This window comes from Cynocephalus volans, chromosome 2 (genome assembly GCF_027409185.1).
Source record: "Cynocephalus volans isolate mCynVol1 chromosome 2, mCynVol1.pri, whole genome shotgun sequence".
Classification (NCBI taxonomy): domain Eukaryota; kingdom Metazoa; phylum Chordata; class Mammalia; order Dermoptera; family Cynocephalidae; genus Cynocephalus; species Cynocephalus volans.
In genome coordinates, this window is record NC_084461.1 from 12988391 (window position 1) to 13003433 (window position 15043).

Below are 15043 nucleotides of genomic sequence, written 5' to 3' on the forward strand. Positions count from 1 at the left end.
ACTGTTAATTGAAAAAACCACTATGGAAAACAGTATGGAGGTTTCTCAAACAACTACAGATAGATCTTCCATATGATCCAGCAATCCCACTTCTGGGTATATACCCAGAGGAATGGAAATCATCATGTCAAAGGGATACCTGCACTCCCATGTTTATTGCAGCTCTATTTACAAGAGCCAAGAGTTAGAACCAACCTAAATGTGCATCACCAGATGAGTGGATAAGGAAAATGTGGTATATCTACACAATGGAATACTATTTGGTCATAAAAAAGAACAAATTCTGCCACACACAGTAACAAGGAGAAATATGTTAAGCAAAATAAGTAAGCCACAGAGTGAAAAACACAACATGTCCTCACTCATAACTGGGAGCTAAGAGAGAAAGAACGAAGGAAAGAAAGACCACAGTGGTGCAGAGGGATACAAAAGACCTAGGGTTGCTTGGTGGGAAGGAAGTTGGGAGAAGCCAGGAGGGGTGACACAGGGAATAATTGTGACTCATGGTGGTGGGCATGCTGATAGTTTGATCTGATCATCACATCTTGGGCACAGTCAGCTCTGTGCTCCATGAATATGTATAATCAATTAAAAGAAAAAAAAAAGGAATTAACATAAAATATAACAACAACAAAAATGCTTCAGTTCCCTTTTGTCCAGCATAGACATGAATCCTGGTCTAAGCTTCTTAGGTGAGAAATTTATGCTCCATTTTCACAAACATAATTTCTTAGCCAATGCTGATTCTTTGGGATTGTCATATTCTCTACTAATGCTGTTTTCTTCCTACTGAGTAGAGCATTCCTTCTGCTTTTCTTGGGTAGTTGGCTTATTCTGCCATATTGCTTCAAAACTTTTAATATAAGCTTCTCTTACAAAAAGTTCTAAACACAGTTGTTTTAAAAGTTATAAGCATGCTAATAACAATAAAGATTTTTTAATTTAGTTGAAATTAAACTACTAAACAGGAAGCATTGATAAACTGAAGGTTAAAAATTATTTCAATTGTTAAAAGTGTACTTGCCCAAAGCTATAGTTATTAGTTACATGATTATTTCAAATTCAAATTAAATAGATGTCTTGTTAATATAAGTGTTTTCCTTAATCTAAGTACAATAATATCTACATTGTACAAACTGATACATCAAGTCTCAGCACAAAATGTTTTGAATTTATATTTGTTTTTCCATGAAAGTTTTCTAATAGACATTATACCTTTCCTGGTTTAGTAAACAGCATGCAGCACATAAATTTAACCTCTTGATTAATCCATGATTTTTTTTCTGCATTGCTACTCCATAACCTGTAACATCAACAGCAGAGGACGAAAGCAGACATTTGGACTTACGTTTGCCATGGTCTGCTGCAGGAGCTTCCGAGCATGCACCTCCTGGCCCTGGCCCATGGACACAAAACGGGTTTCTATTTTTAATCTCTTCCCCAAGGCGATGATGGAATCTGTGGGGTCTGAGCCCATAGACAGGAGGCAAATGAGTGGTGTCCGTGGATCAGATTCCTCCCACGTCTTTTCCAAGTCCAGAATAACCCCTTCTGCATAGTTTTCTCCCATAGAGTCCATGATGTACTTGCGGGCCTGACAAAACAGCGCACAAGTCAACAAAAATAGGTCCAACTCCTTCATGGGTATAATGCAGTGTGGTTTCCAAAATTCATTTTTACAGATTATCTCAGGATGTCCACACTAACTCTGCCAGGGAAATAGAACAGAGACTTTTTCTTTCTTTCTTTGTTTATATCCCCATTCTGTGTTACTTGCCAAACACAAAATCATGCAGTTATAAGACCAGAACCCAAACTGGATGACTCCTGGTCTGGAACCCACTTCAATACACTGGCTGCTTCTTGCTATACATAAAATATAAAAATATTAGAACACTATTATTTAGGATGCTTTAAGGCAAATAAATATGCATTTCAATAATCAAGTAAGCAGCACAACGCCTGGGATTTAATGGGTACTTATCAAATGGATCATTATTGAATGACTACTTACTGAATGAAATTAATTGAGTACTTATTGAATCAATTAATATAGTTTTAAAGATTTAATTCATCATCTTTCTTCTCATTATTGTTATCATCCCTTTTCATTTTTGGCTCATCTCCTTTACTGTTAATTTTGTTTAAATAAAATCTACGCTCACGAAATCAAAGACTCTGTCAACTTTATTTTCAACCATAAATAAATTCTAGTAAGAACATAGTCTATGTTTTTTCACAAGGTAAAAGGGTCATTTGTTTTTTAGCAAGTAGCATTGTGAGTATAAACCTTATTCTATATTTTCTCCCCCATAAATAATTAAATTCACTCAAAGAAAATTTTCCTCCTATTCCGATGTCTTCCACCACCTCAAGTGGGTAAAACCCAAGCTTCTCTCCCCATTGGGATTCCCCAAATTGGTCATTTTCACATAACAAGCAGAGCCCAGCTGTGAGTGCAACAAGAACCACAGCACTCTCAAGGGCCAAGCAGGTGAGCCTCCCCACTTAGATTCCTAGAGAAACGCAAAAAGGCTTCAGGTGGAGCTTTCTTTGAATAAGAAAGGTTTCAGATAGTCTTGGACCAAAAGGTGGGTGGAGCTGGTTCACCCCTTATCTTTGGCTTAAAAGCTTCCAGAGTTTGATTTCAGCCAATAATACAGGCTTTTCCCTCATCTTGAGTACCTTGCTATGCTCTATTCATCCTTGAAATGGTTGTCGTACACCAAGTCTCTGAGGTTACAAATTGGTTTGATGTTCCCAGCCCATGTTCAGGTTAGAGTGGGAGCGTAGCAGCTACAGCAGAGAGTCTCCTGGCTTCTTACCTTCTCGTATCTCGCTGAGAGAAGAAATGGGTGCCAACTGAGTCTAGACTGTTGAATGACCACAGTGGCTCTACTTCCTGACTCCTCCTTTCTAGACACTTCCCAAAGAAGCATTATTATGCACATGACAGGGCAAAGAGTCTCTTTTAAAAGCAGTCTGCCATGAAATATCCATCTTCCCCATGAGAGTGCAAAAAACAAAAAGATGAATTTTCCATTCCTTCAACCAGCAGCAGCTAATTCAGAAAGAGCCGACTCGTTTTGCTGTGGGTCCCCCTCCTTCTTTTCAAGCTGTAATCCTTCCCCATAATGTCCAGTCCACCACATCAATGGCAGATGAGGAGAAATGCCAATTTGGTAGAGTGCACAGGTTTTCCTGCCTTGGCAACTATCTCTTTATGACTTTGGGGAAAGGCACCCCACCTGGCTCCCCAATGATCCAAGCAGTAGCATTCAGGGCCCTCACTGGCAGGGCTAGGCCAACGGCAATGAAATGGCCAATCAGTGCCTGAGCTCCTCAACTTGTGGAGATGATCACCCATTCCAACCTTCCTCTCATCTACTAGTTTCAGTGGTTGGGAGAAATTCTGAGGAAGTAGAGTTCAGACCAATTAAATCTGGGGCACAAGAGGCCATTTATTTTTTCTAGGTTGGCCAGATGTAGCATCAAAATCTCTCACCAAAGTATAAATGCCCACACATTTTTCTGCAGCCTTCTGAGAGGTGTTTTAGAAGTTTGCTTGACATGTCCTTTGACTTCCCCAAAAGTTCGCTCTATGTACACATTCCAAAGCAGTCACCAATGCGGTGAGTTTTGAGATCAGGAAGGACTTCAAAGGCTGGACACTTAGGCACTCCACAGTTGCAGTCACTTCTCAAGCATGGGTACCTACCATCACTGCAGCATCTCTACAGTGCACCTTATCAAGATTCAAGTGCTCTCTACTCCAGGGTTGTAAGAAGCACAAAATGGCCAGTTCTGCCATACAACTCAGCATTGACCCAACATGGACCTCACCATTCAAGCCATGAACTAACATGCTCGCATACATCAAGGGCCAGATGGCGAATATTACAGGCTTTGCTGGCCAAATGGTCTCCATTGCAACTACTTAACTCTGCCATTGTGGGGGGGGGGGAAAGCAGCCACAGTACATAAACAAATGACATGGCTGTGCTCCAATAAGACTTGATAGTCACTGAAATTTGAATGTTATATTATTTTCATATGTCACAAAATATTACTCTTTCAGTGATTTTTTTCAGGCATTAAAAAATATAAAAACCATTCTTAGAGCTCACCAACTGTACATAAATAGGCAATGGGCCAAATTTTGTTGGTGAGCCCTAGTTTGCCAATGCCTGGAATAGAAAATAGAGAAGGCTATTTTGTTCATAATGAAAATCATAACTCAAGGCCCTTTCTGAGGATTAAATTTATGCTCCTGGAAAAGGGACATTCTCAAAGAGGGTCATAGCCATGGTTCAAATTGGCTCCAAGTCTAAGGGTTGTAATGAGTCTGTGGTGCAAATATGTACAAATGCAAAAAATATTTGGTGCAAAAACATTCTCATATTACATAAGGATACTCAACAATTCCAGATAAGCCCCCAAAGTAGTAGGCATGGATTTACAACCACACATATGTGTGCTGGAAAGAGTGCATTTCTTCTTCTCTACTTCCACTTCAATCCAGCACCCCGCATTATCTTACTAGGCCAACGGGACAATAATTTCAGGCATTACTGGGTCTCTTCATTCCAGATAATTTCCCTCGTATAAATGTTGGTCCATAACCTCCTTCTCTGTCCCAAGCAGTATGACAGGTTTTAGAGACAAAGCTGTTAAACTAATGACACTGCCCTTGGGGAGCTTTTCCTTCCCCAGGATGAGACATACATTTAGCAAGTAATAACAAATAAACTAGTTTTGAGGATTTACAGCTTGCAGTCTAATATGAAAGTACAAAACCAATTAATCTTGCAGGAATATCTCAGAGAAGGCCCCCTTGTGAAAGGAGCATTTAAACTGCTCCCCTGATGTTGAGTGGGATTTATCAGGACAAAGAAGACAGCTAGGTGGGTCAAAGCAGTGAGCTTTCCACACAGAGGGCACATTTGCAGAGACCATGGAGCAGCAATGAGCAAGTCACTGACAATGGACAGAAGGATGTCCAATATGACTCATGTAAGAGCTGATTCAAGTCTGGGCCAGCCAGGCTCCTGCGCAGCTTGCTCATCTACTATGAAAGCTAACACCTTGTTGGCATGAATAGAAACCGAGTGCCTCCTTTGCACAGGTTATGCTTCACACAACTCTGAAGACCATTTTTGTCCCAATATCTGTCTGGATGAAGCAGACTCAACCTCTGAGTAAGAGAAAAAAATGAACAAATCAACCTCCTCACCTGCTGAGTATTTTTGAGACATAAATGTGTATGTGGCACGAGACACCCTCTGACAGTGTGCCATTCTTGAACTTAGGCTGCTGAACATCCCCTGGTGTGGACAGTCATGCTCAGCCAAAATGCAGAGAACAAGCAATGCATAGCCTAAGGCTGCTTGTGGGGAATAGGGATAGACTGGATCTACACTGTAGACCTTCTAATATGCTTCCCAACTAGGTGTCTGGTTGAAAAATCACAAAAGGAATCTGCTGTGGTTTGCATGTCCACCCCACCAAGCTCATGTTGGAACTTAACCCCCAATACAGGACCTTTTAGAGGTGATTGGATCATGAGGACCATGCTCTTGTGAATGGATTGATCTATTCATGGAGTAAAGAGCTGATGGTTTAATGGGCTGTCATGGGCATGGACTGGTGGCTTTATAGGTAGAGCACATGAAGGAGCTCTTGTCTTCTTCTCCTTGTGATACCCCGTGTTGCTGTAGAGAGTCACCACCAAGAAAAAGGCCCTCACCAGATGTGTTCACAGGGCCTTAAACTTCCCAGCCTCCAAACTGTAAGAAATACTCTTTCTTACTCTTTACTTGCTACATTACCCAGTTTCAGGTATTCTGTTTTAAGCACCAGAAAACAGACTAATACAGACTCTAAAGCAAGAAGACCTTCAGAGGAGAGAACATTTTTCCAGAAGGGCCTTCTAAACCTTGTTTAGCACTTGGGTGTTATGACGAGGGCCATAGAAAGCCATTGCGGGACTTGAAAAGCTAAGGAATGTCACACTCTTTCCATTTCTTCTAGAGTATACTAGAAAGACAAGAGTGGGCCAGAAGGACCGAAAGGTGACCAGTTAGGAGGCCACAGCTATGGTCAGCCTAGGAATGACAGGAACTGGATGAAGATGACAATGTTACAAAGGAGCTTCATAGACTTAAATTTCAGTGTCGAACCAAATAAAGTTGCCTATGAAAAAAAAAAGAAGCTACTCAAACCTTCCTTTCTGCACTGCCCTTACATACAGCTACTACTGACAATTCATTTGGGCAGGATAAAAGTATGAAGTTGAGAGGAAGACTGAAAGGAAGGGTGAGCTCAGTGCCCTGAGTTGCAAAAGCCATTTTTCCTTTCCCAATAATCACTGACTCTACTTGTTTTCATGATTCCACGGGACCTACATGGACCTGGAGGGGGTTACTCCATAAGTTTTTAATGCTCCCTCTGGAAAGTGAGGAAAATGTCCTACATTCTGTTGTTACTCCACAGCTTATTTGGAAAAGCCCTTAAGGAGTCAGCCTGTGCTGAACAGTAGGGTAAAACTTTTAATTTTTAAAATTAGACATTAATTTAATTTTGAAGGTAATTAAATTAATTAACATGTGAAGGCAAGGTACAAGCCTTTTTAGTGGGTAAATTTCCATGATACTAGGCCTGCCGATTAAAGGTCTTTGCAAAGACGAATCTTCCAGAGGCAGGATTCACTTTTAAATTATATTTAAAATTCAGTTTTAGGACAACCCACTTACTTACCTTTAGAGCTGTGACATTTTCCAGAGAAATGACTACAGGTTTGGGCATCCTGTCCTTCCCTCTCTCCCTAGTGCCTTTACATTCTTCCTGCTTAAAGATATATTGTTTTACTACTAGCAAAATGCAGCAGCCATATCATTGTTGAGTTAATATAAAAGGATACAGAAGAGTAATGCACTACCTTTATGTTATACCTACACGCCAGCCTTAGAATTGTGGTTTTCTCATTTACTCTTGTTGCACTGCTTGGACAAAAGAAGCTAATAAATCACATGGCCCAAGTGAACACCTTGGTACTTTTATTTGTTGTTTTCTTTTCCATTTTTCACATTTGTATTGCTAAAAAATTACATGGAGGCCTAGAAGAAAATTCTCATCAGAATTAACATTTAAAATATTTCTTTAAAATGATTACACTTTACAATCATGAATATACTAATTATCCTGATTTGATCATCACATATCATACACAGGTATTGATATTCAATTCTGTACCCCACAAATATGTATAATCAATTATGTTTCAATAAAAAAAATAAAAAATAAAGTATTTGTTTAAATTTAAAAGAAAATTATCCTTTAAAATATGTTCCTTGTATTCTCTGTAATATGTAATTTTTACCTGTGCAATGGTTCTGTCAGGACACCAGGACCTAATAAGGAGAAGGCGTCTAAAGCAGTCAAGAGACTTATCATAGGCATTTGGAAAAGGTTCCTCCTCAGGGTTTTCCTTATCAAACCAAATTTTCCACATTTTCTCATTTCTTGATATCTGAAAATACCATGGGATAAAATATGTGTCACACAAAATTCTTTCAGTAATAACAATTCACAGGCATTTTTCCTTAAATCTTCTGACCATTCCAGACATGTGAATTATATTCCTTGACTACTTTTTTAAAAATTTATTTTATACTCTAGGATCAAGAAGTTCGATAACCTAAAATCAAATATTTGCTCCAAAGACAGCCTATATTAACTCCAGCCTACAGTTAGCTTTCAGAGTAGGGAGAGTTCTATGATATTTAATTTCTTCTATGCCTTTGTGGTAACAAATTTGTAAGGAATACAGAAATCAGGGAAAATTTGTTTTCATTATTTGAAGGAAGTATGAGGTACTCCACAAAATCCTCTCATGTTAGGAACCAAATCTCATTTACTGATGTTTCCTCATTTTTCAGGACCATTACAGACTCAAAAGAAGACATTCAATACATGTTTATTATTGAATGAACATGTTTTTGGTTAATGCGCTATTAATCTAGAGTAATTTGAAATATACCATTTAATATTATCACCAAATGAATGATCAGACACCTGCTACCTTTAGACAGTCAGTAAAGAGTAAAAGGACACTGTACATTATCCTCTGGAGAATGTTTATTATTCCTCTTTTAAAAAAATAAAGACAGACAAACATGACATGGGCAAGCATATCGAAAACACTGAACAAACAAACAATGTCTACAGATAAATATAATTTTATGCTTTCTGGTATATTCCCTTTGATTAAAGTCTCAGTGTATTTTGGGGGTGCTTAATCAAAGGGAAAATCATTCTAGGTTCATACTCAGAAAGTATCATGTAAGAATAAAAATAATATCTCTTTCAATGATAAAAGGCTACTTAATGTGGAATGACTTCAGGCGTAAGATTTAATCTCCAGAAGGTAGCAACTTCAATAACAGACAATGGTCTGGACAAGCTTTCTGAGGGTCACGCCATGGGGGAATAAACTAGTGTGCATTAACATCTCCCAAAACAAAGTTTTTTAACCCAAATGAATAGTTTGTATTGCAAGTACATGGTAGTAATAACAAACATCACCAGTTTTCAGCCAAACCATAAGAATTTAGCAGAACATAAGCATCTGGTCAATTTAAACTGGGAAAGGCAAGAACCAACCTTAGGATATTTACTGGTGTCAAAAAGCCTTCAACTTGTAGCTGAATAAAGCCACCTTGCTCCCAACCTCACTTCTCTGTGTTCACCTGATTTTCAAGAACCTGTTTCCTGGTTTGTCCCAATTCAACTTTCTATCCCCAGCTTCCAACATGTGTACAGTTCATCAGGAACTGGCTTATTCTGGAAGTATGACAACTTCTAAAAGCTCCAAAAGGCCAGGTGTATGCATGAGATTCACATGTGTATGTCTAAGGTTGTATAATGGGAGGAGGAGGAGAGGAATTAGGGGAGAGAGAAATCAGAGGCAAGAAAGGAAATTTAGTATTTAGAGGCAGGCTGTTCATATTTTTTTTTCTTTTAATCTCTAGAAAGAAGGCAAAGCCTTTTAAGCACATATAATTATTTAACCTAATCAAATCTAGCAGTTCTTCTATTTGTAGACCTCCATTTGGCGATATTGACATATGGCCTAAGACAGCACTAATTAAACTTCCTGGACGTAGTTCCTCCTGTAAGACCAGTCTGCAATGGATGAAGTATGCTTTACCAGAGTGTGGGCGAGCTTCAAGGAAGGTCAAGCACATGTGATTTTAAGGGTGACAATATTAAAACATGTCTCTTCCACAAATATTGTAGCTAGTGATAAATCAGAGAGCTGCTCATTGTGACTGCTTTAGCTTAAGTTTATTCAAAGCACAAGTTACCTGATCAAGGACATCTGAAAACTGTCTAAGTTTGCTGAGTTCCACCAAATTCAGCCAGGTCATGTCCAGGATCCATTTCGACGGTTTAGGAGGACAGGCTTTAAGGTCCAATGAGGCACCACCTTTAAAATTAAACATATAAAGTAATCAGATTTTTCTTTCTTTACTTAAAAACAATCTATTTATAGTAAACATGTTTTATTGAACTATTTTAATTCCAATTATTGTACTACCTTGACATTTGTTAAGCACAGAAATACAAATTATAGTGAAGAACGTGCTTTAAAATTTAATAAATGAGAATAGGTGATCTTAGAAAAACACATTTAATAATCAGTAATATAGCTTTGGAACCAGGCAGATGCTGGATTCTGTCCTAGTTCCACCTGGCCAAGGTCTGAGAAAAATCATCTCCTCTGTCTGGGCCTCTAATTCCAAATATGTAAAATGAGAATAGGGAAGCCAGGTGTCAGGATGTACATGGGTAAAGTACACAAAACAGGATTGAGGACATGGCAAAAGGTCACTAAGTGAGCAGCTATTGTCAATATGAGGAACTGCCAATATTGGCACAAGCTAATTTTAAAGAGAATTTATCTAGAAATGTTAGTAGCACTACATGTATTTGAAGAATTCTCTTCTATAAATCAGTATGTTATTTGCATCCAGTTTAAGCACAACTCAAGGGCTCCATACTATATCACTTATGTTTGGTCAGTCTAACCACAACAAACATTTCCATTTGGTACTGACTCCTATCTTTTCACTGATGATTTACTTAAGCTCATGTAACTCATAAAGCTCTCACAGCACCATAAGATAAATGACACCTTAAAAATGTTATTGTTGCCCACTTCTGAAAAACTAAATGTGTGAACAACATATTTTAAGTCAAAGAAAAACTTATAAAGTGTACTGTTTAATAAATAACATCTATTAAAGTATTTTATGGGAAATGTGTTCTAAACATTATTCTTAAAAGGATATAATCCAATCCATTTGGCCATCTTTAAAATCTTTTTTGGAACAGAGTAGATTATAAGCAAATAATAACACTCAAGATGTTTATTGAACCAATCTCTATTTTATCCAGGCACCATGTACACCACTAACATGCTATCTTTTGTCAAATCCATTTTAGTATATTTACAACAAGGTAAGTGTGGCCTTGAAGCCATTTCAGTGGAAATATTAGCTCATAAAACAAAAACATTGTTTTAACACCAGGGAGCAGTTAATGACCTAACGACAATGGCATCGTGTTAAATAAATGTTGTATCAATTTCCACAGCAAATGTCCATTTCCCAACAAACAAGGAATAATGCCTTGCAGGCCAAGGCATTATTCATTGTGTAGTAGGGAGCAATTATGTCATGAACATCCTGCCTATTCCCAAAGTTTGCAATGGGGCACAAGGAATGATTGTAACTTGGAAGAGGGGACATATTCTGACATGCTGTTATACCAAATTAAACAGACCCTTGAAGAATAAACAATTGAGAAAGGAATGATTCAAAATTAATTATCAAGATGATTAAGAATTATGCCATTTCCTTCTTTCTTCAAACTCTTTCTTGGGGAAAAAAGTAAGTTTGGGTTTCTACCATAATACTTCATAAATATGATACGTGCTTGGGATGAAAGACACATACAAGTTATACCACACAACCATAAAGTATCATAGCTAAAAGAGAGAGGCTACAGCAGCCGCAGACCCCCCAGGACCCAAGGCAGCAGCGTTGCCACGGAGTTTCCACTGCCCTCAACACATGTGGGACCCTCAGGCCAACAGCCAGGTGAGTCCCCACCCCCAAAAGAGAGGCCACAGCCACCACAGATGCCCTGGACTGAGGCAGCAACAGACAGCTGAGCCTCAACAAAACTCCCTGATACTGCTCCAGGCACAAGGGTGGAACATGTAGACTGCAATAGCCTTACCCACAATGATTAAAGACCATCAGAGAGATACTAAAAATATGAAAAACCAAGAAAGTATGACACCTTCAATGGAATACAACTCTCAAGCTCTAGATCCTATAGAACAGGAAGTCCTTGAAATGACTGACAAGGAATTTTGAACAACAATCCTAAGGAAACTAAGTGAGATACAAGAAGACTCAGTTAGACAACAAAATGAAATGAAAAAAGTATACAGGACCAGAAAGAGGAAATGTTCAAAGAAATCAATGCCATGAAAAAGAATGTAGCAGAGCTTGTGGAGCTGAAAGATTCACTCAACGATATAAAAAACACAACGGAGAGCTTAACCAGGAGGCTAGAACAAGCAGAAGAGAGAATATCTGAACTTGAGGATGGCTTGTTCAAAATAACAAAGGTGGACCAAAAAAAAGAAAAAAGAATTTAAAAACTTGAAGAAAATCTCAGAGAGCTAACAGACAACCTCAAGTACTCCAATATCCAAATCATGGGTATTCCAGAGGGGGAGGAAAAAGGAAATGGCATTGAAAACATATTCAATGAAGTAATAGCAGAAAAATTCCCAGGTAGAGTGAGAGATACAGATCTTCAGATACTGGAAGTTCAAAGATCTCCCAATATATGCAACCCAAATTGGCAAAACTCAAAGACAAAGAGAGAATCTTAAAAGCTGCAAGAGAGAAGCATCAAGTCACCTATAAAAGAACCCCAATCAGATTAACATCAGACTTTTCATCAGAAACCCTTAGAGCCAGAAGAGAATGGGATGATATATTTAAAATACTAAAAGACAAAAATCGCCAGCCAAGAATATTCTACCCAGCAAGGCTATCCTTCTGAAATGAAGGACAAATAGAATGTCTCCCAGACAAGCAAAAACTGTGGGAGTTCAGCCTTACAAGAAATTCTCAAGGGAGTATTGGGTCTGGTACCTGAAAAATAACCATCACTACCATGAATAATCAAGATAGAGCAAAATCCACCCATAAAATAAAATGTAAACAATAAAGAGAGAAAAAAAAGCTTATCCACTATTCCAAGAAACCAACAAACACAGAAGACAATCAGTAAATCAGAAAGAAAGGGACAAAAGATATTTGAAACATCCAAACAAAAATCAATATAATGCCAGGAGTAAATCAATATCTTTCAATATTTACTCTTAATGTAAAAGGTTTGAATTCCCCACTCAAAAGACACAGACTGACTGGATTAAAAAGATGGACCCAACAGTATGCTGCCTTCCAGAGACCTACCTCACCTGTAAAGACACACATAGACTAAGAGGCAAAGGATGGAAAAAGATATACCATGCAAATAGAAATGAAAGAAGAGATGAAATAGCTATTATATCAGATAAAATAGACTTTAAACAAAAACCATTAAAAAAAAGATAAAGAAGGCCACTATATAATGATAAAAGGATCTATCCAACAAGAAGATATAACAATTATAAATATTTATGCACCCAACTTTGGAGCAACCAGATTTATAAAGTAAACACTATTAAACCTAAAGAAAGAGATAGACACTAATACCATAATAGTTAGGAATCTGAGCACCCTACTCTCCACATTGGACAGATCATCTAGGCAAAAACTCAACAGAGGAACACAAGACCTAAATAACACTTTGGACCAATTGGACTTGGCAGATATCTACAGAACATTCCCTCCAACAGCCTCAGAATATTCATTCTTCTCTTCAGCATATGGAACATTCTCCAGCATAGACCGCATGTTAGGTCACAAATCCAGTCTCAACAAATTCAAAAAAATTGGAATTATTCCAAGTATTTTTCTGACCAAAATGGATTAAAACTAGAAACCAATAACAAATTAAACTCTGGAAACTATACAAATACATGGAAATTAAACAACATTCTACTTAATAACATATGAGTCCAAGAAGAAATTCAACAGGAAACCAAAAAATTTATGAAACTAATGAAAATAAAGACACATCATATCAAAACCTGTGGGATACTGCAAAAGCAGTACTAAGGGTGGAATTTATTGCACTAAATGCTTACCTCAGAAGAATGAAAAGATGGCTAGTAAACAACCTAACACTTCACCTCAGAGAATTAGAAGAACTAGAACAATCCAAACCCAAAGTCAGTAGACAGAAAGAAATAATTAAGATCAGAGCAGAACTAAATGAAATAGAAACCCAACAAATGAAACAACAGATCAATGAAACAAAAAGCTGGTTTTTTGAAAACATAAATAAAACTGACAGACCATTAGCAAAGCTAACTAAAAGGAGAAGACACAAATAACAAAAATTAGAAATGAAAATGGTGATATTACAACTAATACTTCTAAAATACAAGGAATCATTAGAGACTACTATAAACAACTATACACCAACAAATTTGAAAATCTGGAGGAAATGGATAAATTTTTCAGACACACACAAACTACCGAGACTGAGCCAAGAAGTCATAGAAAATCTGAACAGACCAATAACAGTCAAAGAGATTGAAGCAGTTATCAGCAGTCTCTCAACAAAGAAAAGCCCAGGACCAGATGGCTTCGCTGCAGAATTCTACCAAAGCTTTAAAGAAGAATTAATACCAATTCTCTACAAACTATTCCAAAAAATTGAAACAGAAGCCACTCTCCCAAACTCATTCTATGAGGCAAACCTCACCCCGATGCCCAAACCAGACAAAGATACAACAAAAAAAGAAAACTTCAGGCCAATATCATTGATGAATATCAATGCAAAAATCCTCAATAAAATTCCTGCTAATAGAATACAACAACACATACATAAAATTATTCACCATGATCAGGTGGGATTCATCCCAGGGAGGCAAGGTTGGTTCAACATATGCAAATCAATAAATGTGATACACCACATCAGTAAAATCAAACCAAAAAGACATATGATCATCTCTATAGATGCTGAAAAAGCATTTGATAAAATTCAACATTCGTTCATAATAAAGACTCCCTATAAATTGAGTGTAGAAGGAAAGTATCACAACACAATTAAAGCCATATATGACAAACTCACTGACAACATCATCCTGAATGGAGAATAATTGAAAGCCTTTCCCTTAAGATTAGGAACAAGACAAGGGTGCCCACTCTTGCCACTCCTATTCAACATAGTGTTGGAAATACTAGCCAGAGCAATCAGGGAAGAGAAGGAAATAAATGGCATCCAGATGGGAAATGATGAGGTCAAACTGTCCTTGTTTGCAGATGACATGATCCTATATATCAAACAGCCTCAAGACTCTACAAAAAAACCCTTAGAGTTAATTAATGATTTTAGCAAAGTTTCAGGATACAAAATCAGCATGCAAAAATCAGTAGCACTTCTATATTCTAACAATGAACTGACAGAAAAAGAAATCAAGAAAGCTTGCCCATTTACAATAGCCACCAAAAAAATAAAATACCTATGAATAAATTTAACCAAGGATGTGACAAATCTCTATGATGAGAACTTCAAAACCACTTTTGAGAGATATTAAAGAGGACACAAGAAGATGGAAAGATATCCCATGCTCTTGAATTGGTGAATTAACATTATGAAAATGTCCATACTACCCAAAGTGATCTACAGATTCAACAAAATCCCCATCAAAATTCCAATGACATTTTTCTCAGAATTGGAAAAAAGCAATCCCAACATTCATATGCGAGGACAAAAGAACACAAATAGGCAAAGCAATCCTGAGCAAAAATTATAAAGCTGGAGGCATAACACTACCTGATTTAAA

General features: G+C 37.6%; 1 protein-coding gene across 1 annotated transcript in view; it reads right to left on the bottom strand.

The window, feature by feature from the left end:
• The window catches only part of DNAH5 (dynein axonemal heavy chain 5), a 222492-nt gene that overhangs the window by 22584 nt on the left and 184865 nt on the right, over positions 1 to 15043 (bottom strand). Inside the window, exons 69-71 of the mRNA XM_063087541.1 lie at positions 9366 to 9487; positions 7379 to 7528; positions 1349 to 1594 (exon numbers count right to left, since the gene is read on the bottom strand). Of these exons, the coding sequence (XP_062943611.1) occupies positions 1349 to 1594; positions 7379 to 7528; positions 9366 to 9487 (518 nt within the window). The remainder of the gene's footprint in view (positions 1 to 1348; positions 1595 to 7378; positions 7529 to 9365; positions 9488 to 15043) is intronic.